At 42.6% G+C, this 27,500-nt stretch overlaps 2 protein-coding genes across 4 annotated transcripts in view; both read right to left on the reverse strand.

Moving 5' to 3' along the window:
- stat3 (signal transducer and activator of transcription 3 (acute-phase response factor)) overlaps window positions 1-6,147 on the reverse strand; it is a 23,722-nt gene extending 17,575 nt beyond the window's left edge. For 2 of the 3 annotated variants that reach the window (XM_012816844.3, XM_012816843.3), the window contains exon 1: window positions 5,876-6,147. The gene's annotated coding sequence lies outside the window, so the exon portion shown is untranslated. Of the gene's footprint in view, window positions 1-4,699; window positions 5,845-5,875 lie in introns of those variants that run through there. The other variant, XM_031566789.2, reaches the window with a different exon arrangement.
- A 4,012-nt stretch (window positions 6,148-10,159) lies between these two features.
- cavin1a (caveolae associated protein 1a) overlaps window positions 10,160-27,500 on the reverse strand; it is an 18,881-nt gene continuing 1,540 nt past the window's right edge. The window contains exon 2 of the mRNA XM_012816893.3: window positions 10,160-12,026. Within this exon, the coding sequence (XP_012672347.2) occupies window positions 11,310-12,026 (717 nt within the window). The 3' untranslated portion in view covers window positions 10,160-11,309. The remainder of the gene's footprint in view (window positions 12,027-27,500) is intronic.

Consider the following 27,500-nt stretch of genomic DNA (forward strand, 5'->3'; position numbering starts at 1 on the left):
ATGGGTGTTCAGGCACAATTTTGAACAGTGACCATCACATAACTGATGATTGAAGACATCAAATGCCGACACGAGCACAAAGGCTGAATAAACATCCGGGCCCCAGTGTGATGGTGAAAACGGCTGGCCTATTCCACCTGGGCGGGTTGTCTTAAAGTAACACTATGCAACAATTTTACACTTTTTGAGGTATGGTTTTATAGGCAACTAGTTTTGGTACCATCCTCAAATTAATTTTGTTAGTATATGGTCATGTGAAGGACAGATCCTGTGTCTTCCCCACTAGCCATCCAGGATATGCCCTTTGTAGTTCTGTGTGCTCTGAGTGAAGGATATGGCCTTTATTGAGTCTCATACTTGCATTCATACTCGGGTGAAGTAAAACAAAAAGTAAAAATAAAAAGGCATGCTGGATGTCTCATGCACCAGTAACGCAGTGTGAGTGTGAGTGAGTAAGAGTGAGAGTGAGACCAAGCGATGTTGCCATGTGTGAAATGGAAAAATGGAAGAAAAGCTTTCACACACGACATTGGCAGCTATACTGCCAAAAGACACCAATTAGTGTGTTGGCAAGCTTCTATCAGTGTCAGCTGGGTTGATGGTGGTGTTTGCAAGGTTTTTGCATGCCTTTTAGGTAGTTAGCTTACTAGTTTTAAACTCGAGCAATACATGGAACTTTCTACCGAGGCATGGATTTTGGATATAGGCCTGGCGACATATTGTTCTCTGACAGGAAACATTTGAGTCAATGCGCCAGATGCGTCAATCATAAACCGTCACTGGCCAAGTCTGATTTATATATATGGCAAAAAATATCATGTTCCCTTTATTGGAAAAGTGGCGCATTATGCCTACATATTTCTGTATCAGCAAGAAAGCCGGAGAAAACCTGTGATATGGATTAATGCAATTCATCTCTTTAGGTCATTCTCAAAAATATCCTGGCAAAAAAAGGAATACAAATGTTTATTTCAACCCTAACCCTTAATTTGTCTGACTGGAATTAAATGCTCAATCAGCAGTAAACTAATGTCATCCATGGTGCAGATACACAACAATGACATATCATGTTACTTCTCTTCAAACACTGTAGACTAAGATTAAGGCAGAAGAAGAAGAAATGCCACGTCACACCAGCACATTTTTCCACAATCACTCTTCATTCAGATCGCTCTTCCAAGATTGCAGTCTGGTTGATCCAGGTGTTCAGGTTCATCAACATGAACATAGGTTACAAATTCTTATATCTTATGCATTCCCCATTCATGCAGGCTACGGGTCACTGCTAACTCTTGTGTATTACGCATCAGGTTCTTTCCCTGTCTCTAGGGTCTCCCGTGTCATCATTATATCTACACATACAGTCACCAGCAGCCTTGTGTTAAGGAAATGAATACTATATTATTATATATATTATATTATTATTAATATTATATTATTATACTGTGTGTCCACTCTGTCCTCCTTATCCAATGCTCAACTAAACAGGCTTTCACTCTACCGTTCTGTTCTAGATGCATCCATGCACCAAATAGCCTACAATTTGTTCCCACAATAATTATGAATAATAAAAAAAAAATACATGTAAAGGATTCCATTTAAATAAAAGTAAAATGTCGTTGTTAGCTTACCTGAGACTAACTAACTACTGTTGCAGTAAAAGCTTAAGATCATCCTTTCGCATCACCACAACGTAGGTAGGCTAGTACGGAAAGGACTGAAAGTAGCCTCCTAAGAAAACCCGGGTTTCCATCCAAAAATGTCTATTTCCTTAGAAAATAGAGCTGACCTCTCCCACAAGCTGCACTGCAGCAAGTGCCAGATTGTCAGCTGAAACACTTCAAATTATGGGCAAAGATGTACACTATACATTTCCGTTTCAGTTCCTAACTCCGAAGTTGTGTTCCATTAGACGAATTTAGATTATTAAATTGAATATGCATCACATGTTATGCATGTTTGGACATTTTATATTTCAGGCCTAAATGATTTCTCCAGAATAGACGCGAGACGGTCTACATTGACCTCCACAAAAATAATGTTAGCTTGTCATGGAATCGAAGTGAGCAAAACACTGGTGTGGCTAAAACATGTCTGAAAAGCTACAATTACATGTCAACAGATTAAATTGTTTTGAACAACAGAAGAAGCACAACGATTTATTCTCTCTAAAAGTCTTTCTACAATGCGTAGCAATATTGCGCATTCAGTTTAAAGGGACTGCTCGACATTGCTGTCAGTGGGCTTTAAACAGACCTTTCACTAATTACCTTCAGCCTGGCTCTGCCCACTTCGTGCCTTTGACCACACCTTTAACGCTCTCTATGAGGCATGTCCTTTTTTGTGCAACAGTGTGCATGTGCTGCCGTTTCCGCAAGCTGCTTTCGCAGTCAACCTAGGGCCTGCAATTTTTTTTTCTTCTGCAGCATGGGTTAGAGTTTCACTTGGACTTCTTCTTCCGCCAGATGAAAGCACAAAAGTCGTCATATAACCACAGACATCTAAAAACCTAGATCCAGGCCGAAACCAAACCCTTCCACACCCCGCAACCCCACACTCCATGCAAACTTCCACAATACCAGAGGAGAGCCTCATTTAACCCCCGGAGACATCATATTAGCCAGAGCCGGAGCATCTGGTCACCCTGCTCAGTTTACACAAGAACACAATGTTCCAGGATGAACAACCTGCACAGGATGCTACATTCACTAAGCCTCCAGCTGATACCCACTTTAATGGAGACCTGGCAAAGATGATGATGGGTTGCCAGCACTGTGTGCCATTTATATGGCCTTGGCACAGTCATTTTATTCACTGCGTCTTCCTGTTTCTCACGGAGTAATGACAGGGATGACCACAAATGCAGCGTGGATGCTGAGGCGAGACAGTGTTTGAGTTAGGTGTGATTGTGTGGTGGAGGGTGAGTTTGCAATTCTGTGCCCAGGTTTACCCTCTGCAGAAATGTTCACAAGACTGCAGTCAGGCACACACACAAACACTTCATTCTCTTCTCATACTCAGTTCGAAACCACAGACACAAACACGCACGTAAATGAAATGCCCCAGTTCTCCTGGGCCACTTTTCAAGTCAGTCGTGTTTACTTTTCGCATGCCTGCCAGAATTGACAATGAACAGAGACGCTTTAGTGGAATCTGTCCTCTGATGAGGAGAAAGAAGCTGTCTTTTCTTCACATGTCCCTGGTCGAGGAATTCCTACAAGCGAGCAGATACCTGCTGCGTCACTCTCTGCGTGAGGCACCAGCTGTTCAGTCCCGTAATCTCTCACTTCCTCTTCCTGTTCTTTTACAGGTCGAGGTTCACCAGTTTCATCTGTTAATAAGCAACCTGATGCCGTGGGGATTTGATCCTTTTTCTGGTGTCAGGTTGCTTATTAAGAGATGAAATTGGTGAACCTCGAACCTTGACCGCTATTGGCGGAGTCTGCCAAACTAAAGACTTAGCTCTTCGCTCCTTTCTCCCTTAAAAGGATGTGTGTGTGCAGTGTGCTACAACATGCTCTTTTACAACATTTTAAAATGAGTCCCTGAAACCTCTGGGACCCAATCAAGATATAAAGAATTAGAGGGAAAGATCACCATGACAGTAGAGTGAACTTAGCATACTCAGGCTTCGCAAAAAAAACCTTCATCTGTCAGGGCCTTTTATCACCGTAATCTCAGGACTGGGCCCCAAATGAACAGGTCACAGACAGCCTGCTGTTCCCTGGGGTTGGCGACACTCACCGCATGGGCTACAATGGGATTCAAATCAGAGACCACTTTGTTATGTGGAGGGACCAATTAAAATGATGGCACAAGTCCCAGCAGCCATGTTTGGCTATGTGATCAATTATTCTAGCAACAATGCTAGGAACCACTTATAAAAGTGGGTGCTAAGAAATTGTGAAAGACTATTGTTCTGAGCACTCTTGACCATGCCATATGATTTTGTATGGTTAAGTGAAAATGAGTCATTATGGTTTTCTGGTGTTAGAACAACACCTAAAATGCATGTGTATATGGATTATGCAGACAGCTACTGTAAAGGCAAAAGTTAAAGGGTTTGTAAGGAACCGTCACGTTTCTGTTCACAGAGCCCTTCTCTGTGCCCATCCAAGTTTTGAATCATTTATATTACACATTATTCTGAAGTTCTTTAGAGAATTGGTGAACAAATTATCATGGAAATGGCTGTAAACACGTTTGTCTCGGTACATCATTTATGACACATGAACAATGACATGATCTATGAAGACTGTAAACTACGTAAGAAGACATGTCCCTTTTTGCTTTCATTTATTTTGCATACATAAGAATAGCTTCAGATAGAAAATAGAGGTCATCCTATCAGTCATTCTTTCCTCTTTGCTACTGAAAATTTGATTTTGTTCCTAGATTTGTAGGGCTTAAACTCTACAAACTTTTTTTTAGATGTAAATGGATTTTCCACAATAGTTGATATCTGAACAATGTCAGGTACAATGTCGGTACACCCAGTGGAGAGGCAGTAACATCCACAGACACTGACCAGAACAGGGGCCGTGGTGGAAGCACACTTGTGCTCATTTTAGCCTGTGACATGCCTGAGGCAGTAGTCCTCTAAACAGACAAGGCAAATAGAAAAATAAAATATTATGACTTTTAAAACATAAATAGATTATAATAACAGATTATTTCATTGTAAAGTAAAATCACTTACTCTCCTCCTGTGTATAAGAGATATTTTGCTATTCCAAGCACGACCAGGTCAAGCTTGTGTCAGAAAGATGTTCCTCACATTAGTAATCTGAAACATCTCCAATGCAAGATAGGCGTGTCTTTTCCCATAAACCAGTTATTTGTATTTCCTGTTCCCCTATATAAGTGGCCCTTATAAAAGCAACCTATCAGATCGTGCTAAAAATTGGTCATGCTACCTGCATTCTTTGTACGTAGTTGTCTTTTCAAGTGTAGCCTATCATTTAGCATACGGCATATGAGATTGTTGCAGAGATGTTCTACAATGTCATACACCGAAAGCTACCTCTGTCGGTTAAGTGAAACATGCGATATTCGGTTATTTGACATAGATCAAGACCTGCCCTAGCCTCCAAAGGGTTCCCTCCCCTGTCCCAATATTGGAAGTGATGACGTAATAGGAGTCAACAGCGTGTGGGACATCCCCGGTTGGTGAGAATGGAAGACTCTATTAAACTCGTTTTAACAAATGCACACATCGCTTCGAGAAGATGGAAAAGAACACGTGCCGTCTGAGACGAGGGTGATAGGAGGTAGGCCTAAGTGTGTGAATAGGATGCCCCTTTAGTTTTCATTAGCCCTATAAGTAAGCACCCATGTTACATTATTGTTGATTAAAATTAGATACAAATTCAGTGAAGTGTTGTGGCATAGGCTATACAGGTTATTTAAAAAGTGAATCCACACAATAACCACTTTAAGCCTTTTTCGTGGCTAACGTTACTGCATTGATTTACATAACGTGTATAAACCCACGTTCAATTGGTCAGTGTAGCGACCTCTGTCACGTTATGACAATAGGGAAATCCATCAGAGATTAACAGTTTTGCTTTTCTGCTAAGTCTCAATAGCAAAACTATCAGTCAGAGACATTGTAAACAAGCAGACCCTTATTGTTGCAGTCAAGACCCCACGATCCTGCCCTGCCCTCAGCGGCACAAGTTACAAAGTTACAGTACGACTTCCATGAAAACATCGACAACTTCGCGACTCTATTAAACGTTTAAAATCAGGTCTGCATCACACAGCAGAAAGTTCAACTCCCGTGGCTACCAGCCATCAATTCGTGGAATTTGTTAAAATTCCAGAAGTCATGCAATTCACTGACTAGCGACGTTAGTAGCAACTTCACACTTACCTTTCCCTGGTCTCTTTTCAGTTAGAAGCAAGTAGCCTGTTTAGTCGAAAGCACGACACCGCAGCCACTGAAGGAACAAACAGATCGTGTTTTCGGTCGGCCAGACAAAACAATACAGTAAGAATTGTTCTATGAGCCTTTACTGCGAAGTCTTTCCCCAGCTCATGAATAGTTTCTCAATAACGACGTAACGTTAGTCTTTGCCTGCCAGCGCAAGTCCTGTCTCCCCAGCCACCGTGTACACTTGACTGACATTTCCTCCATGCACTAGGAAACGATAATAGAATTCCTTCCAATTGGTGAATTGTGTTACCACTAAGAGGCGGGTCTTCAAGACAAGCAGGGTTGTCAGCGCTCATGTTTTCTTCCTACCCTGCGTGGCTGTTCCGTTTAGACAACCTCCCTCTGATAACGTCAAACACCAATAGAAGTCGTCCTTGTAGCGGTGGGGGGATGTGTACGTTCAGGGAACAGCCGTACTTGAAGTCATCTGAGTTACTGGCAGAGGATACGTCATCAGAACTGTAATACAGTGATAGCAGACAGTAATGACATTGTAACCCCCCACGGAACTTTTGAACTTCAAGAATGTCTTCAAAAATACGCATTGCTGTATTGTAGATGTATATTTGTAAATATTTGTTTCCATCGTAGTTTTACATCCAGTTGTCTTTCAAATGTAGCGTGTTTTTTTTCTTTTTAGATTTTGTTCAAAAAATATCCATAACAAAAAAAATCATAGAACATATTTTAATGTCTGCACATCCATGATGTGAACATTATGTCACTTACGCAACTTCTGTAACTGAAGTTAAAACCTTTCTTTGTATAAACAAGGCGTGTTGCAGAGAGCAGAGTCCATAAAGTTACTTTCATGACATGAAAGGTCGTGACATGAGAATGAGAAATCTCTTACAGAAATAGGTCAGGACATTTCCTCGATTTCTTAAGCACTGACAGACATAAAAGTCATCAGTCTTCAAATAAGACAAACCACAATCTAGAGAAACAGTGTAGGCCTATTCATAAAAATGTCATTCATTTTTCAGGTGTCTTTTACAGGGTCAAATATTTTTTTATATTTTGTGGTCCACCAAAGCATTTCCTCCGAAATATATTTCAGTACCCACGTCCTCAGTCTCATGCCATCATTAAACGAAGCTGTCCCCACTTCTTTCTTTCTAGGTACTCTAAATTCGTTGTGTGACTTCACAGATTTCTGTTCATCATAGCTGTATGAATATGTACGTATAAAGTTTTCTATTTCATTGTTGAAGAACTCTTGATCTGTAGGCGAAAAGTTTGATCATTCAATTCAAGAATGTCTTTATGCCCCCCATGGGCAGTTTTTTAATAGCCCCATTGTTACTACGGTGCTCACTGTATTTAACCACCCGGATAGAGGATCTATCTCTGGAACAGTGCTATCAGTGGGCCAGCTGCAAAAAGCAATATAACCAGTCCCAACTCGCTCCATCCATGTATCTGCATACAGTATGCATAATCACAGTACAAACTGGCACCTTTTCACATACACTTTCAAAACCACTGCCTTCTCAGCATTTTCATCCTTAGCTGTGCTATGATGGCTGTACAATGTTAAGCGATGATGCTGTAAAAAATCACTGTAAGTTACAGTAAAGCTGTAATGTAGACCCTTTTTAATCAGGTTTATGGTTACTACTTTGAAATTATGGTTGGGGAGGTTCCTCTTTTTCACCACACATGAAAAAAAGACAATTAGAAAAATATTCATCGGTTTTAGAACAAAAGCATGGTTTACAAGAACAGGTTTACTTTGGAGATAAAATCTGCGTGGGTGTGAAAGGTGGGACGTTAAGGGCAAATTTAGGATGGTGTTCAGACGAATCAATGTCAGGCTCTCAGCTCTCCTCCCCTCTCTGTGTTGTTTTTGAGGTCTGCAGCGATTCCCAGAGGGATTTCGTCCTGTGAAAGGAGGAGAGTTAAGTGAGATACCAGATGAGGCTATGAATTTGTGTTGTGTGTCCTTGTGATAGTGTGTGTGTCTTTGTGTTGTGTGTGTCCTTGTGTTAGTGTGTGTGGCTTCTATGTCTGTGGGGTGTATGTTTTTGAGTGCGGTGTCTGCATGCCTTTGCGTACGTCGTCTAGAGCTCTAAATACTGTTTTTGTGTTTACAGGCACTTAGATGTATGCCGAATAGTCTAAAAGTGAAGACTTCTAAGCATCTGTCTTTGATAGTGTGTTCTATACATCCCTACTCCAACTATCTTTACATTCACAGGGAGCCCCCCACCCCATCCCCCCGCCCATTTCCTTGTCCTCCGATGCCAGGAAATCCACTCTATTTAATTAGATGCTGGCTCTACTGGTTTCAGCTAACAGTGTTATGTAGAGCGAAGGCTACTACAAGAACAGAGAAATGAAGAGGGAGAGAACATGCCTTCAGAATGTGAGTTTGTGCATAAGAGAGAGAGAGAAAGATTTTTATTGACATTTTTATTACAAGATGAAGCATCAGCTGCTCTGCGTTTTGATGTTCCAGGGATAAAGACAGTATGGATTACTGTCTTGTCTTCAGACTATTTCAGCCTGTTTTCGTCCTGGGAAAACATGTGTCTCTTCTCCCTGCAGGATTTGAGTTTGGTTGCCCAGCCCCCTCTGGTCAGCCTTCCACTCTCAGTGCAAACCTCATGAGGTGTTACACTACAGATGATCTCATCGCTATCAGTGTAGACACATACATACATACACACCACAAAACAACTGTGTGTTGATCCATGCACTTGTTGTGTTTGTGCTAATAGATAGTTTTTGGTTGTTTATTTTGTGACTGAAATATACCAGATGCAAAAAAAAATGTGAAATCGAAAAAGAGAGAGAAACAGAGAGCTCCTCACACCAGAGACCCTGACCAATCAGAACACACTAGACGGAGGGTGATCGAGAATCATGATGCACAGCATGCGGTTCAATGCCTCCATGCACCCTTGGGAAACTGACTTTGATCTGTGATCAGCTGGAAAGCTAATAGCTAACAGGACAGTGGTTGGAATAGCCCCAGTCTACCCATCTTTTTAGCATAAATCAGTGTGAATAATCCCATGTATTTTGCCAGTCCTGTACTTGCATTCTGGGTTATATTTTTCTTAACTCTCCCTTTACTTCCTAATCATCCTTTAACAAAATCCTTTCTTTTCCGGTGCTATTAGTCCTTCCCTTGTACACTCTACTGGATAACTCCTTCTTCCTGCCAGTGTTCCTCAGTAAACGACTCCCACCTTCCACCAATATTTACCTTCCTTATTCCCTATTTTCCTCTGTCAAGACTCTTCTTGTGTGACCACTGTTTAATTAGAACACTTTGATGGGTAGGACTACAGATAGGAGTCCCAGAGAGGGCAAGTTGGAATGGAATCAATCCCCACTTCGTGACTCTGCATCCCTCTTTATATCTCCTGGTTTACAATTTCCACCTCACTCCCCCCCCCACCCCTCGGTTATCTCTCATTCTCTCCATGTTGATTCTCTCTGTGATATTCCGCTTCCTTCATCTCAGCCTCTCTCTCTCTCCCTTCCCCCTTCTTCTTCCCCATCTTTCTTCTCTGCCCCCCCCCCTCCCCCAGACCCTTCCTGTATGAGGCAACATGTGATTTATTCCTGCGGGGCCATTGGATCCATGGTTACATGATCAATGGCCCAGTGCAAGGCTGAGTTTCATTCCAATAGTTTGAATTTAATATCAGCATTTCTCATGTAATTAGTGAGCGGACAGACACGCAGCATATTTACTGCCAGTATTACTTACTGGTGGGTTCTGCTGCAGTCCACCCCACCCAGCTGAACCTATGCACACTTCCATTTTTACTAACCGAAATACTGCAATCCGGAACTTCCAGTGGTGAGCTGTATATGCACGGTTATAGTCATGGTTTTACTGTGTCATGTTTTACATACGTAGACATTATGATAATATAATGATGCAGGCCAGTTTTCAGCTAGAAGAATTATCTATGTCATACCATCATCAAGTAATCCCCTGTGAGCACGTAGAATGCCTTCTAGCTGGTCGTTTATTTAGCAATTACCTCTTTTTAAAAAAACAATCTCTATGGCTTGTGTGTTCAAAAATCAATTAGCTGAAAAAAGGTTCCATGAAGGTTCCACAGATCCACAATTGTTATGTTCCAGCGATATGAATTCTTACAGATGAATAAAGAGAAAATGTTTTGAAGTTCTGCAAGGACACTATTAAGCATTTCACACATTAATACTGAAAAGCGCAAAAGAGAGAAGATGACAAGATTTGACACACTGGTAGTCATTTATTGATCTGGAACAGCACCGATCTCCATTTTACAAACATTTTTTTACATTTAAATTATTATGAGTTCAGTGTTGACCTTATAAAACATACACACTCAGTCACAAGATGATTATGGATTGTGACTTTCATCTAAAACAGAACAATATATACTCCACCATCTTCAGATTGCAGCATAGCTTATGCTCTGATCATACAGACTGATTACTTGACTCTATTCAATTTCTTCTGTTGTAGATTGAACACCTAATCGATTTCACATGACTGTACATACAGTATCAATACTTTTCAAGTTTATAGTTCGTTCTCTCTTATATAAAAGCACTATCCTGCCTGTTTGAAACACACTCCACATGATATTAAACCACCAACTGGCTTTTGTCTTTACTCTCCAACACAGGGTTTATATATCTATATATCACAGTGAGACTTGGGTAAGGGGTAGAAGGGGTAACAACATGGGCTAGAGAATAAGGATTAGTTGAAGGTTAGGTTTTAAATATAAGGGAGAGTTACAAGAATAAGGAGGATGATCCTATATTGGGATTTAGATGCCCCCATCATTTGACACGAGAGCTCTTTGGTTACGTAATCAGGTTGGAGAAACCCCTGCAGTCTCATTCCTCGTGATTGCTTCCTGTGTTACCGTAACACACACACTGTGAAACTTCCATCCTTACTTCTCACTACACAATAGACTTCCACACTCAATGGTGGTGACATCCACAACAGATAAACAAACCACCCTCAGGCACTCAAAGAAGACTCAATCTTTAAATGGCAGCTAATCAACTATGGGTAAAACTATAAGTCCTGAATTCTAAACGCGCACACATAAGAGTCTATGGCAGCCTTGGTTCATCACGCTTCGGGTCAGATTCTGATTAAAAGGAAAAGTGAAAACAAACAAAGTAAAAGAAAAATAGAGAAAACAACACAATCTTTGGCAACGGTGTACGAGTCCATCGTCTCCCCCATGCCTTCTTTTCCATCATAGTTGTTAGTTCATCCATTCTTCCATCGAACCATCTCTCCTTATGTCGTCTCCTTCCACGTGTAGACCTCAGACACACATACCTGCTTGTTTCTCCTACAAGCTCAGTGGCCTGTAGGCCCACTACATATTTCTCTCTATTTCTGTTTTGGAAGATCTATATCCACCAAGACCAGCTTTGAGGAATCCGCCACCTCTAGCACGGCCTCCATCTCTGGGCTGTCCAAACTTACCAGCACCCCTTCCTCCACCTCCACCTCCAGGTCTTCTTCGTCCACCTCCTCCAGGCCACCCATGACGATGTGTTTGGCCTCCTCCTCCACCACCTCCACCTTCTCCACCTCCATCTGGCCCTCGCGGATCTTCTTGACGTGGAAGGTGAAAGGGGGCACCCGGTAGGTGGCGTTCTTGGGGCGGGGGTGGCCGCTGGGCTCCAGGTTGAGGGACTTCTTCAGCTTGTCGCGCGACTTTTGCAGCTTCTCCTTCCGCTCCGTGCCAAGCTTGGCCATCTTCTTGTCCAGGTTCTGCCGGGTCTTGTCGAGGTTATCGCGGGTCCGCTGCCGGGTCTTCTCCAGGTTCTCCTTCGTCCGCAGGCGGGTCTTCTCCAGGTTGTCCTTGGTCTTCTGCTTGGTCTTCTCCATGTTCTCTTTGCTAAAGGTCTTCTTGATGTTCTCCATGCGCTGCTTGCTGCTGCGCTTGATGCGCTCGGCGCGGGACTCCTCGATGGTTTCCTCGATCTCCACCTCCTCGTCTCCCACTACTCCATCAGCTCCCACCTCCTCTCCTTCCTCCTCTACTGTCTGCTTCACTGCTTCCACTTTCACTGGTAGCTTCTTCTCAGGGACGGGTGTCTCCTACAGAGAGACAGAGAAGGGGGGGGGGGGGAGAGAAAGCCTTTGATTTAGTAATGTTTGTGTTCGGCTTTGCCAACTGCAAAGCACATTTGTCTAAGCATTTATCCTTCATCCACAGCTATGTAAACAGTGTTAGCAGTGTTATTTCTTGCTAACTTCTGGCGCACGGAACCACCATGGGTACCTACCCCCATTCATTGTGTGTTGTACAAGCAAAATAACTGTCAGGCATTCAAGCTCTCTGATTGGGTAACACATTTGGAAATTTGGGGACAGTCCAGGGAATTTTTTTTTCTCACAGCATCTATTTTCTGGATATCAATGAAAATGTAAAGCAGGCTAACAGTGGCTGCAATTACATTCAGAGTAATACAAACAAATTGTTCTCTGTTCTGAAGTTTGATGTGTGCATTAGAAGTATATTTACATGTATTAATCAGCCTAAGTTGACTAAACCACAGCACCACACAAGTGAGGATGTGTGAAATCCAAGCAAACATCCGTTCAATTTCATATCAACCTCAAGTGCCATATGTCCATTTTGGCCAAATATAAAGACAAGACAGGCTTAGAGATTTGACATGTGACCTTTTTGGCAGACAAGTTACCAGGCAGGCTGCTACAAATCATCACCTTTGATTTGACAAGACCATTCTTGTATGCCAGCCAGAAGAGTCATTGCAGTAGTGAATTAGGCACAGCAGTACAGATCGTAGTAGTTGCAGAAGTGTCATAGTAGTAGTAGTGGTAGTGGCAACATGAGAAGTAATAGTACTAGTATGTTAGTTGTAGTGGTATGTTACACCTAATTTCCTCAGGTTCCTCAAGGTTCAGCTGAGTAAAGTCATCACTGTTTGCCACAGTTCCATAATAGTGTAGCTATTTCAATGGTGGCAATGAAAAGGAGGATTGTCACCCTGCCAACTGATTTAATTTCCACCACAGAAACACACCTCCCATCCCAATGAAGATGGACTGATTATTTGCCCAGACAAAATTGGACAGAAAATTACAGTCATTAGCAAGTTAAAGACAAATGGAGTCATTTTGCTGCCGAGAAATTGGGTTGAAATTGTTAATTGACACACACACATCTTTGCAGTAAAGAAATAATGCATATGAAATGAATATGTGTGTGTGTACGTTTGTGTGAATATGTAAGAAACAGAAAGAGACCAAGATTACTGGTAGAGAGCCACCTCTAGTGATCATATTTAAACCTGCAGCCTGCCCTTATCTACCTGCCTTTTCTACCTAATGGAAATATGAACACTACACCTAATTCCAGATGACACATACCAGTTTACTTGTATCTAGTCAAAGAAGCATTTGTTTGGGTGATGGGGCCACAGTCTCTCTGTAAGAAGCCAGGAGTGAAACATCCAGTAAAATCAGTGATCTCCCATTTCTCCCAAACATGGTTTGACCTGGTTGTGTAGACAGAGAACTGTGCTGTATGCCCGAGTCAGTATGTGGCTGAACACCATTTCCAATAAACAGATGCAGCCTGCCATAAGCATGGCAGGACATGAGGTTAAGGTTATGTTTCTGTGAACCAGAAGTCACCACACACACACACACACACACACACACACACACACACACACACACACACACACACACACACACACACACACACACACACACACACACACACACACACACACACACACACTCACACACACTCACACACACACATAATGTGAGAAGCATGCTCATAGTGAAACTAGCAAACATATTTCTCTCAGGATGAAGTAAACATACAACCAGCTTGCACTAAAGGAAGGCTAGTCATACACGCATACACACACTCACATACACACACATATGGACAGCAGCTGAGTCCACACACACAGACATGGAGTGATTTACAGTCTAGGGACCCTAATTGCATTGACAGTCAGCAAGCCAGTGTTTTGATTTGTCCTTTCTGGGCTACTGTAGTAACATGGTGGTGCAACATGGACTACGTGGAAGAGGACCCTCTCCCTATGTACACATAAAGAGGCTCATTATAAGCTAATAAAAACACACTGATTTGTAATTACAAGTGATTTACATACTAATGAAAACATGATTATGAATACTGTATTCCATTTCTGCTAATAGATCCCCCCCCAAATCCTACACAATGGATCAACCCTAGGTGCAAACATGGGCGGGTCAGCACAATGCTCCCAGATGCCACCTGATAGCTTTAGTTGACTTTGCTTGTTGCTCATTGCTTTGCTCATTGCCCATCAACGAAATTAAGGCCCAATGAGTGTCATCTACATGGTGCATTGCTCCTTGGGGCCCCATGAACCACTGATCATTTATTTTGATCAATCAATTAGTCTGGCAACCTATCAATCTATTGATGACTAGCTGTCTGTAGTGTTGCGTTGAATCACAATTTTATAGCTCTGTTGTGAAGGGCCAGCTACAAAGAAATGACTACGGAACTGATTGGCTTATACTGCCCTCTGCTGGTCATAGTTAACTTTACAGATATGCAAAGGCAACTATACATTTTCTAGCCTCCTGCAAACTGCTGTACCCACATATTTACACTGTTACTTTTGAATGGGACTTTCCCTTAATTATTGGGCCACGCTACAAAATATGTGATCACTATATCCCCCTCTAATCAGGCCAATGAGGTCTAAGCCTAATCTATTTTTAAACAAGTCTGTAAAACTAACATTGATCTCTACTTGTCTCTGTCGCTCTCTCTATATATCACCCTGCAGGGGAGCTCCTCATAACATGGGCTCTGATTCCTAATGTGGAGTGTGTGTGTGTGTGTGTGTGTGTGTGTGTGTGTGTGTGTGTGTGTGTGTGTGTGTGTGTGTGTGTGTGTGTGTGTGTGTGTGTGTGTGTGTGTGTGTGTGTGTGTGTGTGTGCGTGTGTGTTTATTTTGGGCTTGCCTTTCCCTCTCATTTGATTCTATCCTCCATATCTCTACTTGTTCCCTGGCTGACAGCCACCTCTGCATTCTGCCCCTGCCCCCCAGCTATCCCTAAATACCCCCTTACCCAGCCCAACACATAAACACCCCGACAGTTGCCACAGCAACCACCAACATAGGTACCGGTTTCACCATAGAATGGGAATGTCTAATTCTATGGCTTTCACCACAGGAGAGCTGGTTCACCTGTGCTGAAACATCGCTATGATGTGTGTGTGCCTGTGTTTGTGTGTGTGTGTGTGTCTGTGTGTGTGTGTGCGCACATGCCTACCATAACCATACATGCTGAGTATAAATGCATATATTGCTACTTCTTTCATATGCAATTGTTCTCATAATTACATTGCAGACAGATTTTGAATCTTATGTGTTTAATTTTTGCATTTCCTCCTATAACTCAAATCAAATCATCAGAATAATTAGATTTATCCCAAACCCAGAGACTCGCACACGTTTTCATGTTTTCACAATACCAGGTCTTTCTGTCCTCTCTAGAGTAGAAACACGGCTTAGTCTCTCAGCAGTCTTTCAAAATACTTGAATTAAAATACCATCATGCAATAGGCTGGCTGGTCACAACACAGTAACACCGGGGGCTGCTGGGAAAGAGTGAGGTCATGCGAACACAGAGATCCTTCTGCTCCACTGGGCTCTGTGGAAGTGCACACAGGAGAGGGTGGAGCGGGTGGAGTGGGTGGAGAGGGTGCGGCGCTCCACCCCGAACACAAGCTGCCATGTGTGAGAGGACTGAGCAGAGCATGTGGTTAGGAAAACCTGCTGCCACTCACACCAGTGGAACCTTTCCTTTCGACAAGCAGGTTCCCAATGTTAAGGCAAATATCTCTCCAATCTCTCCATTTAGTTACAAAATGCAAAGAGTTCTGTTAGCTGGGATCAATTCCAAAGGAAAGAGCTGTGTATTTGCTTTAACTTGCATGGACCTTGCTATTGTCAAACTATTATATACACACACACACACAAACAAACAAAAAACAAATCAACACATTCGTACGCTGGGCCATGTATATCTTCATGAGGTTTATAGCATAGCATGTGCCAGTGCCAGGGTTCTATTCCACAGCACAACACATGTCTATGGAAATTCTCTGTTCAACTTTAGTCTGCAGCGGTCATAAGGAAGGAGAAAAAGCATTGCTAAAGCTACGGCTCCGGGCCAAACTCAGAAAGACAGAGATAATACCAGAGGAAATAGAAATAAACAGAGAAGCTCAATGGCTACTAGTCAGTACAGCTGGGGCAGGAGGGGTTCTAGTATATCATATCTATGATGATATATTGTTCATTTATATATTTGGAACTGGCATTAAATATCCAGGAAAAGCTAACTGACAGCCACACGCAAGGCTGATGGTGTTTTTTCCTCACACCTCCTCCATTTCATTCATCAGAGAGGCCATCCAATCTCTGTCGCACTTTCGCACACCCCTCTCTCCGTATTTCTCTCCGTCTCAAGTGATAGCCATTTGAGAGGTAATTTGGGTCTATGCAGTTTGCCTGTATGTCTCCGCGTAATGAAATAGGAGGCAACCTGATAGCGTGACTGTTTCCTGTAGAGGATGTAAAGGTTTCAACTCTAATGGCTTCATCTAGTTGTTGCTTAGCGAAGGCCAAGATGTGAATCTGGAAATGGCAGCATTTTCACCCAATTGTGATAATTAATAACTACTTTTGGAGTTGTACAGAACAGTTGGAACCGCAACTCTTACCTTCAAAGGCCTGCTGGCCTCACGGACAGGGCTCAGAATGCTAATGTGAGTTAATGTGCGAGAGACTCTGTGGGGAGATACAAAGATCACAGTAAGAACTTTACTCAGCTCTTTGGCTCTGTTGAAGCATCTAAGCCCACCCCCTCCATCTATTCTCCCATGATCCTCTCTGATGACAGGCATAGGCAATCAGAGTGAGTCGTAGCGGCAGCTGTCCCATGAAGGCCATGGGCAGCTGTGTTTGAACGTTCTGCCTGTCTCTCACTGTCCTTCTCTGAACAAACAAGCAAGTAGACCAGAACTGTGATGTAAAGAGGGGGTGAGAAAGCAATGGTGAAATGTTGCCATCCACAAAACTGGATGTAAACTACAGGGTAAATGCAGGTAGCATGTCCAGCTTTGCCCTTGTGAATTTTACTGCCACAAGAGTGCCACACACTTTCTGTGCTTGAGAGTGAAACATTTTTTTTTCTCTCTACAGCTTTGACAGTGAAGCCGATCACAGTACATTTCCGATCATTTGTCAGACTCACATGACTCACTCTCATCAACTTGCATTCAGAAACAATGAGTTGCATATCAGCCAGCACTATTCTGTGGCACTGTCATTCATGTGTCAAGAATAAACCATGACTCCTATAAAAACACAGTTGAACACAAATGTGTCCTTCACATACAGGTGCTTTGAATGCTCAGAAGCTCCCACATACTCACTGATGCTCACTGGTGGAAGGTTGTTGATATAGCCAATCAAATGACACCCCTCCCTTCCATAGTCCTGAAGCAACGTGTTGATTGGCTGGAATAATATATGGCTTGGTGCAAGCCACTTTGCTTGTTTCCCATTTACAGAGCCAGGACTGTGTATGAACATGTAAATGCTGTTGGTGCACACATACCCCAAGGCCCTTACATTACATGATGGTGTATGACAGAGAGAACGTACTCATCCAGTGATACACTCTCACTCTCTCTCTCTCTCTCTCTCTCTCTCTCTCTCTCTCTCTCTCTCTCTCTCTCTCTCTCACACACACACACACACACACACACACACACACACACACACACACTTACAGGTGAGAAGCAAACATACTGAGCATGAAGAACAGCAACAAGTGTTCTCAGTCCAGGCATCACTTTTTCCTCTGCAACTCTTTCTGCTCTGTGCATGTGTGCATTTCTGTGTGAACGGGCTCAAAGTGAAAGCATGTACACATCACCACAGGAAATGCAGAAGCCACAAGTCTTACGTCACTAAGCACAATTATGCATACTGTGACATTTATTATTGTAGCACTTAAGCCACTTCTGGCCAACCACCAAAACTAATGCTTTCTCTCTCTCACCCTGTCTGAGTTTGTGTATGAGTGTGTGTGTGTGTGTGTGTGTGTGTGTGTGTGGGTGTGTGGGTGTGTGTGTGTGGGTACGTGTGTGAATGCTATTTTGCCCCACTATTAATACCTCCATGCTCAATCTTTGCCAGTGGAGTATGCAGGAGAAAGAAGATCTCTGCTATTAAGACAAACTCACTGGCTCACACATACACACACCGAAATATACTATAACATACTGCATGCTGCATTTGCACAAGCAGTGAACATGTCTAGTATCATGTCTATTCTTCAGGAAAGAAGTCATTGAAAAACAACCAAGACAAAGCCAAGCACGGGGCTACTTGTGTAAAACTGTGGTATTTCATTGGGAGAAGCCGTAGATGTAGATGTGCATGTTTTTTAGTGTGCGTGTCTGTGTGAGCGAGTCCAATTATTATACAGTATGTGCATTTGAATCTTAATACACAGTTAATACTTAAATAACAGAAACCATGCATTGGAGATTAGAGAGGCTCTTGCTACCCTGCGAGTGTAATTGCCATTGAACTTGTTGATGTTGATAAAAGGGAATATATTTTATAATTTATAAGTTCCAATCGCTGCGGTATTCATGTTTCTGTTCACTATTCCTTTATTTAATATTCATGTGAGGAGAGAACGGGGTTAAGAGACGGTGTGGCATGACATGGAGACACCCAACTCCGAACCCTTTGTCAGTTCGGAGGATGGATACGCATTCACTGGCACATTTATGTCACGTTATTCAGAGAATACACATGCAGTTGGCTTCTGGGTAAAGGCTGTAAAATGACTTGACACACCCAGTCCCCTCTGACATGCATTTGTGAAACGTTGAACCTGTTAGATGTCTCTCTCTGTTCTCTCCAATAAGTGGGCTAAATCAGAGATGGAACGATAGACCCAGAGAGGGGCTGAATGCAACAGTGGTGATGAGAAAGAGAGAGAGAGGGATAGACAGATCTGGCTGAGTTGCTGCATAATACTTGCATTCACCTAATTTTGGTACATGCATGCACCTAACACAGTTCCGACTTCAAGCCACGTAGGCAAGTTGCACTCATCAGCACCAATGTGTCTACAACTCCCCCAGAAGCAACCCAGATGTATTGAAATATGCTATGGTACAGCAAGGATGACATTAACTAGACTTGAATCAGGAAGAATATGACTGTAGTATTATGTGTCCCTAGAAAGAGACACAGTTCCCCTTTCACACCCATCTGCTTGCAGCTGCCTTACAATGGGTGAGTCACCTGACTGACCATCACTGGCAAATGGCCCAGGGGCTGCAGAGGGAGTTTGCTGAAGGAGCCGGTGGGGAGAGAACATGTCTGTGGGAGGCAGGGTGGGTACGGGGGAATTCGGTGGGTAGAAGGGGTGGCTCAGCCAGACTGGGTGAATGGGGTGTGGTGCTCATGCTGTAACTGAGAAGCTGAACTTCCTGGCTAAGGCCCGGCTGTGGGTGTGTTTTGGGTTGACACCATGTCTGTCGCCCGGCCAACCGCTGAACATGCACGGGCGAGTTTGAGATAAAGAGGATATCAGAATGGCACAATGCTATCGATAAACACACAGTAAATAGGTAGATGAAACAAGTAAATGACAAAATATACTGGGCTAATACAAGCACATTAAACATGGTAAAAAGGTCACAGCGGACCAAATAGACATTTCTCTAAAGAATGGGTAATATTGGAAGGGGTGGAATGAGACTGATGGACATAACATGGGTAGAGAGGGCCACTCCAGTGCCAGCACAGCAAGTTGTCTCACACACTAGTGATGGTGATATGAGCCATGGATGTCATTCGGCTGGAGGGAGTGTCTGCGCTGATTTATCTGCTCTTCAGATGCCGCTGGATGTGGGCCAGCCACAAAGACCCAGCGACTGTGGCTGGATGGTTGGCCATTCTTAATTCTTTCCGTTTATGCATTTTCCTCAGAGTCTGGAGATTCAAACTATACTGCGCGACTATTGGTGGTCTTCAATGCTGTCTGTAGGGACTTCCAGAAAAGTACTTTTACTCACAACACAGACTGATTGGGAGAAGTCAGTATATTTGATCTAGGAATAAGAATCTGACACCTTGGCCTTTTTGTCTGAGAATACCTCTGTTAGCATGGTTCTCTAGATTTGCATGTAGATCCTTCAAGACCCAAATCAGAGATTTGAACTGTTGCCTTGTTTTTTTTTGCAGAATCCACAATAAAAGGACATTTTCTTCAACACCAGTCTTCAAAGATCTGCTCATTCATCTTTAAGAATATTCCTCAACTAAATGTGTTCTAGAAATATCAGAGATCAGGGATAAACTGAACAACTATACCATGGGCGACCGGGCCTTTTGCTCGGCAGCGCCACGCTTATGGAACAGCCTCCCTGACCACCTAAGGGCAACGCAGACGCTAAAACTGGACTAAAAACATTTGTATTCAGGAAGGCATTTCTGGCCTTGTGATAAATCACTGTCACTAAGTTTACTATTATGCTTATGTTAACTAGTCTTATTTTATTTTATTTTATTTATATAGTTAGTTTCTACTATGTTGGCACTCTGAGATTTTTCTGAATGAAGAGTGCGTTTCAAATAAAATGAATTATTATTATAATTATTATTATTATTATTAACTAAAGACTGCATTATAGCCATACACATAGACATCAGTGGCGGCTGGTGGTTGAAATAGAGTATGAAGCATACAATTGTGAACTGGAGAAATACACCCTTAAATGTTGACTTCTGATGCATTGTGGGGAAACAAATTGAGATTTAAAAATGAACCTTTAACAGATTCAAGGTATCACATATTACTGCATTCAAGCATTACATGATCATGCTCCCACTGATAATTGTAAAATGGCTGTATAAAATACTGGAATTTTCACCTGGGCTAAATGTGTTGGCTTCACCTGGGCTAAATGTGTCCCTGTCAGGGGTGTGGGGAACTTAAACAGTATTAATTTCTCCTGCCTCAGCAGAACACAAATAAACCAAGATGTAATCAGAAGAACTAAATGATGTTATTAAAAAAATATTAACAACAATTACAAGATACTCTTAGCTTGCAGTAGCCAATGACTGAGAAAAGTCTGTTCTCTTACTTTGCTAAATGACACTAGCTATTTAACTTGTTCACAAGCCACTGCTTTAACGGATGCTGCTACTGTTCCTACTCATAGTCTTGTATTGGACTCGAACCCACAACCTTGGGCATGGGAGGCAGGCAAGCTAGCAAGGGCTAAAATTAGGGATGCACCGATACCGATACCAGTATCGGTATCGATACTTCGTTAAAATACTCGTACTCGTACTCGTTTTTGAATTGCCGATACCAAGCACCGATACCACTCATCAGTATTTCACTGCATCAAACTGGCCGGGCTATGCTGACACAAAATGTGATTTATTGTCCTACCTGTCCTACCACTCTCTGCCAGACTAGTAAGTAGCTTATTTGCAGTCTTGTGTTGCATTCGCTTGATGTTTGACTGTTTTAGGAAAGTTTGTCATAGTGTCAAAGTATTTCAGTATACAGGTTTCGCTAAATTTAGCTGCTAGCATCTTGTTAGCGATTAGCAATTCTGTTGTTCTGCCTTAACGGCGATTTGGGCTCATTTTAAGATAAATGACGACGACAGGAGTAAGGTACAGTGTAAGATCTGCACTGCTACGGTGTCGAGGGGCGGAAAGGAAAGTACTTTGTTTAACACAAGCAATTTGATTAAACATCTGAAGACGCACCATAGTGCTAAGTACACAGAGTTAACTGATGCTAGTGGCGCAAGACCGAAGCAACCAATCTTAACTGACGTCTTGCAAAAGAAAAAAAACGCGCACGCACACAGAGAGAGAGCGAGGTAGAGAGAAAGACTTCTAGTGCCACATAGGTTAAGTGATTGTTTGTGTACTTGAGCAGGAGATTCTTCTGATCCTTTTCTAACTGAAATGTGCTCTTGTACTAATCCAGTAATAGTTCTGTTCACTTTTTGTTAAGCAGACTGTGTTGTTAACTATGCAGCAAATTGAATTGCCTTTATCTGGTTATATTTGCATTTTGTCTAATGTGATGATATTGTCTTTTTGAAGGCTTTTTTTGTGTGTTAAAACCAGAAAGCTCTGTTTATTTTTGGCTTGGGATAGCCTTCTGTTAATTTTGTACTATAGGCTTGACATAATCTGCAGAGGATAAAATAAAATCTGCCTCCAAATTAATTGCACTTTCATGGAGACCAAATCTAAGAAGTATCGGTATCGGTACTCGGTATCGGCAAGTACACAAATAAAAATACTCGTACTCGTATCGGTTTGTAAAAAAGTGGTATCGGTGCATCCCTAGCTAAAATCCATTGGTGCTAGTGTCTGTCACTAGCACGTCTCTTAAGGTGCCGGGAAGTGAGGTTTACTCACTGTACAGCACTGTACCCGTTGGCTACGGTTAAAACTCACCTCACTCCCAACTAGGTCACGGGACCAATGTAATGTGTGTCGTGTAGAAAAAGCACAGCACTTGAACTGGTCTCGAACTACCCACTGGCTACCATTACAATAAGCAGCACGTCAGCAGTTTCGTGAGAAAAAAAGACGTCTCGGCTATCAGTCCCGCCAAAAACGTTGTGTACGAGACCAAGTTTTCTGGAACAGATTTAAGTCAGGCGTTGGTGTACCGTCACGCTTAAACTGCACTTTTTCTTTATAGCTCACAGAACATAAGGATGCAAGGATCCTGTTGACCACATTAATGATTGCTGAAAGCAAGGACATCTTTATTGTTTATCGTTGTAATCTCTGCTGTTGTTTGATTGCACGGAATAACCTAGCATAACTGCAGCGCTTCCGGGCACCACAGAATGTCGTGATTGTGATCAAACAATGTAATTGACCTACTGTTAATCATCTTTACATGAATACACAAGGACGTGCACAAGGGGAGTACACCTATTGAAATCCATTCAATGGCATGCGCTTCATGTTATTTAAAATTTGGCCAGTGGGGGCCACTGTTTGTACAGCTTACTTTGTCAGTGTGTCGACTCTATGCAATATGCAGCAACACAGACAAGCAATCAGACACACAAATAGTCGGTAATCACAAGTAACCGACATTTTTCGCTTTTGTGAATTTTTTATGAACCATTGCTTCATCTGCTTAAATGGAGGAGCTGCCCATCATAGACAGACACACACACACACACACACACACACACATAGACATAAACTATATACTACATAAACGACACTAAAGCAATATCAAATAATACAAAACTGTACTGAAAGAAGGGCTAGAGAATCTACATCACAGACGTCACCCTGCTTGTTATTATTGATTTATAATTCTGTGAGGAGTTTGTTTGGCTATGCCCTGACTGTTGCCAAGGTATCGTGTGTGAACCTTTGCAACCCATGTTTAATTATAAAGCATCACTGTCAGAGGCCTTGTGCCTAGATACGAAGGAACGCAGCTACAGCTATTCTAAGGCAGGAGCGGAAATGCTAGCACCTGTGCTTCTGAATAAACTGGGCACACACGAACATGCATGTCTACACACATACAGCATGCAAACACACACGCACATGCACACAGACACGTACAAATACTCACACACAATTCACAATACACATTACCACACATACACACATACTCATGCCCACTCAAAAGCAAAACCACTTTCACTTATGCCCGTACGCACACACACACACACAATTCTACCCACCCAGTAGCATAATGAATTTGACACCTTGCAGACACAGCAAAAAATAGAACAAGATGGTGTGGCCACAAAGTGTCACAGAAAATGAGGTTAGAGTTCACACATGGACCAGCCTGGATACCAAATTTTCCCCAACTCTCTTGTGAACATAGACCCTAACACTAACACACACAAACCTTTCACACAGGTACACAAAGACAACCACACCACACACACACACACACACACACACACACACACACACACACACACACACACAAACCTGCCTCTACTGTGAAGTCTCAGTATATGTATTCAAAGATGGTGTGACAAAGAGGTCACAGGTCATCTAATAGCGCCATGGCAATCATGTGAACTAAAGGACAATGCTGACTGTGGGATGGATGCGGCTCAGTTATGGCCCACATCAGGGCCAGATCAGTTCCATAGTCAATGGTACCTCTCACATTTCAACTCGCAGAAATGAATCCAGATTCGTGATATTCACTTGTACACTTGTGCACACTCTCTCTCTCACTCACACACACACACACACACACACACACACACACACACACACACACAGGGGCCTACTGACATAAGTACCCATGTGCCCTGTGGCACGCAACAGGGGTCCTATTTTACTGGTGTGATTTATGAAGGCCCTGTGCATCTGATAGCATTTCTGTTGAATGCTTGTGCTGAAACCTGCAGCCAGGGCAGACATTCCAGAGGACGATGTGAAAATGAGCCTGCAGAGACTGCAGGCAACAACACACACATACACTCACACACACACACACACACACACACACACACACACACACACACATTCTCACACATACACATGCACTAACACAAACACACACACACACACACACACAGCAATGAAAGATAGCTGTCAAAAGTGGTCAGTCGTTGCTATTAATAGCAAAACAATATTTTTTGAGCAAAGGTTATGCTGTGACCTTTGACCTGTGAGTCGGAAACATTTCTGTCCATGGAGACATTTTTCAATGTGTCTCTTCTATACATTTGGGGGCTATGGTGGTGTAAGGCACAGATGATGTCATAGTTGTGATGTCACATTTAGGTGGTGTCATATGCGGTGCTGTGATGTGGGTTAGGTGCGGGTGCCTACTTCTGCCGTAGGTTGAAATAACAAATTATAACAAATAACAATAACAACCTAACATACATGTGGTCAGAAAATTACAAAAATGTCATGATGCATTATAACATCAATCATCTGATGATATGTCTCTGTGTAATAGTATTATCCAAACAGTCTCTCGAGAGGAAAGTCTCAAGTCAGGCTTATTTCAGTCAGAGTCAAACTATTTGAGTCGCATTTATCCAATTTTACCTGTACTTTGGTAATTACCACAACAATAAAGATAACCAGTCAATTTCTGTAATGGATACTATTCTTTCTGTTGAATTCTACAGACGCCAAACCAAACACTTTGAATTATCAGTACTTTTGGCCAGAAGACCCCATTTGTGGGCAGACGGTGAATATTTGCTCTCTGACCATAAATTCAAACTTCCTTGAGTATGCAGTGTTTGTTTTGATGCATCATGCCAAAGGAACTGAATGGCCTAGGGGGGAGAGCACAGTCCATTAGCGAAGCTATCTTTGCCACTTTCCCTAATAACACTGGGATGCAGGGAGGAAAAAACAAGAAGGGTGAGGTAAACACTCACTAAGGGTTCAATCCCAGCATCCTTCACCAGTCATCAAATATTCAGTATTCTCCACCTCAGCTGTTGACGCCTTCGAGTGCGCTAATTAAGCTGTGCCTCAGCTCCAGCCCCTGCTGGCCCGGTACGTGGATGGACAGTCCAGGCATTGCAGATGAGAGCTGAGACACATTGGCATGGGCAGGAGTTTTTCTTGCCTTGCCTCTGGGAGCACATGGAAATGGATTGTAACAGGTGGATGATCTCACCACTGTGCAATGACGGGGGATCTGATTGGACCCACTCCCATACATTCCCTGTTCCCTGTTAGTTTTTGCTGTTTCTTCTTAAACCCATCAGTATCAATGGCTTCACTTATTTCAAGTTGTGGAGTTTTCCATTAGCTGGGGTACCTTTGAACCTGTCAGAATCTTTCTTCTAGCCAAGGTGAACCTCTCTGGGCTCTGCTTACCCTCATGGTACGACCATTAGCCAGGCATCGCAGACATTACAGCAGACTGTACTATAAAAAGCCTCTCTCTCTCTCTCCCTCTCCCTCTATCTTTTTCTCTCCCACTCCCTGTCTGTTTCTCTACCCACAGTCATGCAGAGATCCTTGTCACTAACATAAAATAAAAGGAACAACCTGTTACTCCGAAGAACAGTCTGATCTGCATTTCTACTCCTTGAACAACACAGTCGCTCATATGCCTAATCACAAAGAATATCACACAAATATACGTATGCACACACATTTACACGTGACAGCATTGTGTACTTGTCTGTGCACTCATAGGTACGCACCAAGTGGTGCGGACTCACACAGTTTAAGAGCTTTGTGAGCGGACATAAAACAGATACGTCTTCATCTAAACTACTCCTCCCTCCTCCTCGGGAACCTGTAATAGTCAACTCTCATATCCTCCCACTGGTGGATAAACAGAATTATGCGCATGTGTTGAGCATGCGTTGCCGTTTGTGTGTGTGATTGTCTGTGACAGAGAGAGCGAACTGGTGCCTCCGGAGAGAACCTAGTGTTTTTCACTGGGGCAACGTTTGAAGTCTCAGGGTTCTATATCAAGCTCTTAGCTAACCATGCAACCACGCGCTTCATGTAGGCGAGTGACACACCCTGTTTGTATCCACCTCTGATACAGTATATACTGAACTGGATCATCATGTGTTCCTTTGAAAGGATTATTTCTGGCGCTCACTTATTTTCTCTGTTTGTTTCATTATGCATAGCAGCTACTATAAAGTGCTGTCCACACTGCCAAGTGCCAACAAAAACTATAATGACAACTGTAACCATAACGATATAGTCATATCCACACTGACCAACTATAGGGAAAACCTCTCAGAAATATAATTCATGTTTTAATGTGATGCCTTTTTTTTGGATTCTGATTGGCTGTCATTGTTTTTTTTTCTTCACACACTAAAGTGTGTGGTGTGGATGTTGCCCTTATTCTGAGCCATAGCGATATTTAAAACCATAGTATTTACAGTTATTGTTACAGTTGGCAGTGTGAATGGGCCTTAAACCTGTAATCTAATTAGATTTTTACAGATGTAACCTATGGCTTTCTTAACACTGAGGTGAAACAGTTCTGTCACATTCTGTCTGTGAGAAGCTTTTCTTGACAGCACCCCATGAAGTGCCCTGTACGACTCCCTGACCCCCCACACTCAAGCCTGTACGACTCCCTGACCCCCTACACTCAAGTTGCTAATGGGAAAAAGGAGAGAGATATGATCCTGACCGACCTTCCTCTGGGCAGAAACGGTTCGTAACCAACTCACTACTTTAACCAATCCTCTACCACTTCGGCTCAAAAACAACTTTTCACTCTATTGCAAACCTCAGTTGGGACTCATTATATCACTTTGTTGCAAGGTTATAACATGTTCTACAGCAGTATACAGGTTTTATGCAGGTTTACTGCACAATAAACTTGTGAGGGAATGCAAACACATTAGAATCTGACAGTGACTTGGGAGTGAGAGACGTCTGATGGAGGGTGGTTCCTCATGTTCTGAGGACATTAGTGGGAGGTTTGTGCGTCTTTG

The sequence above is a fragment of the Clupea harengus genome, chromosome 1 (assembly GCF_900700415.2).
Source record: "Clupea harengus chromosome 1, Ch_v2.0.2, whole genome shotgun sequence".
In the NCBI taxonomy this organism is placed as follows: Eukaryota; Metazoa; Chordata; class Actinopteri; order Clupeiformes; family Clupeidae; genus Clupea; species Clupea harengus.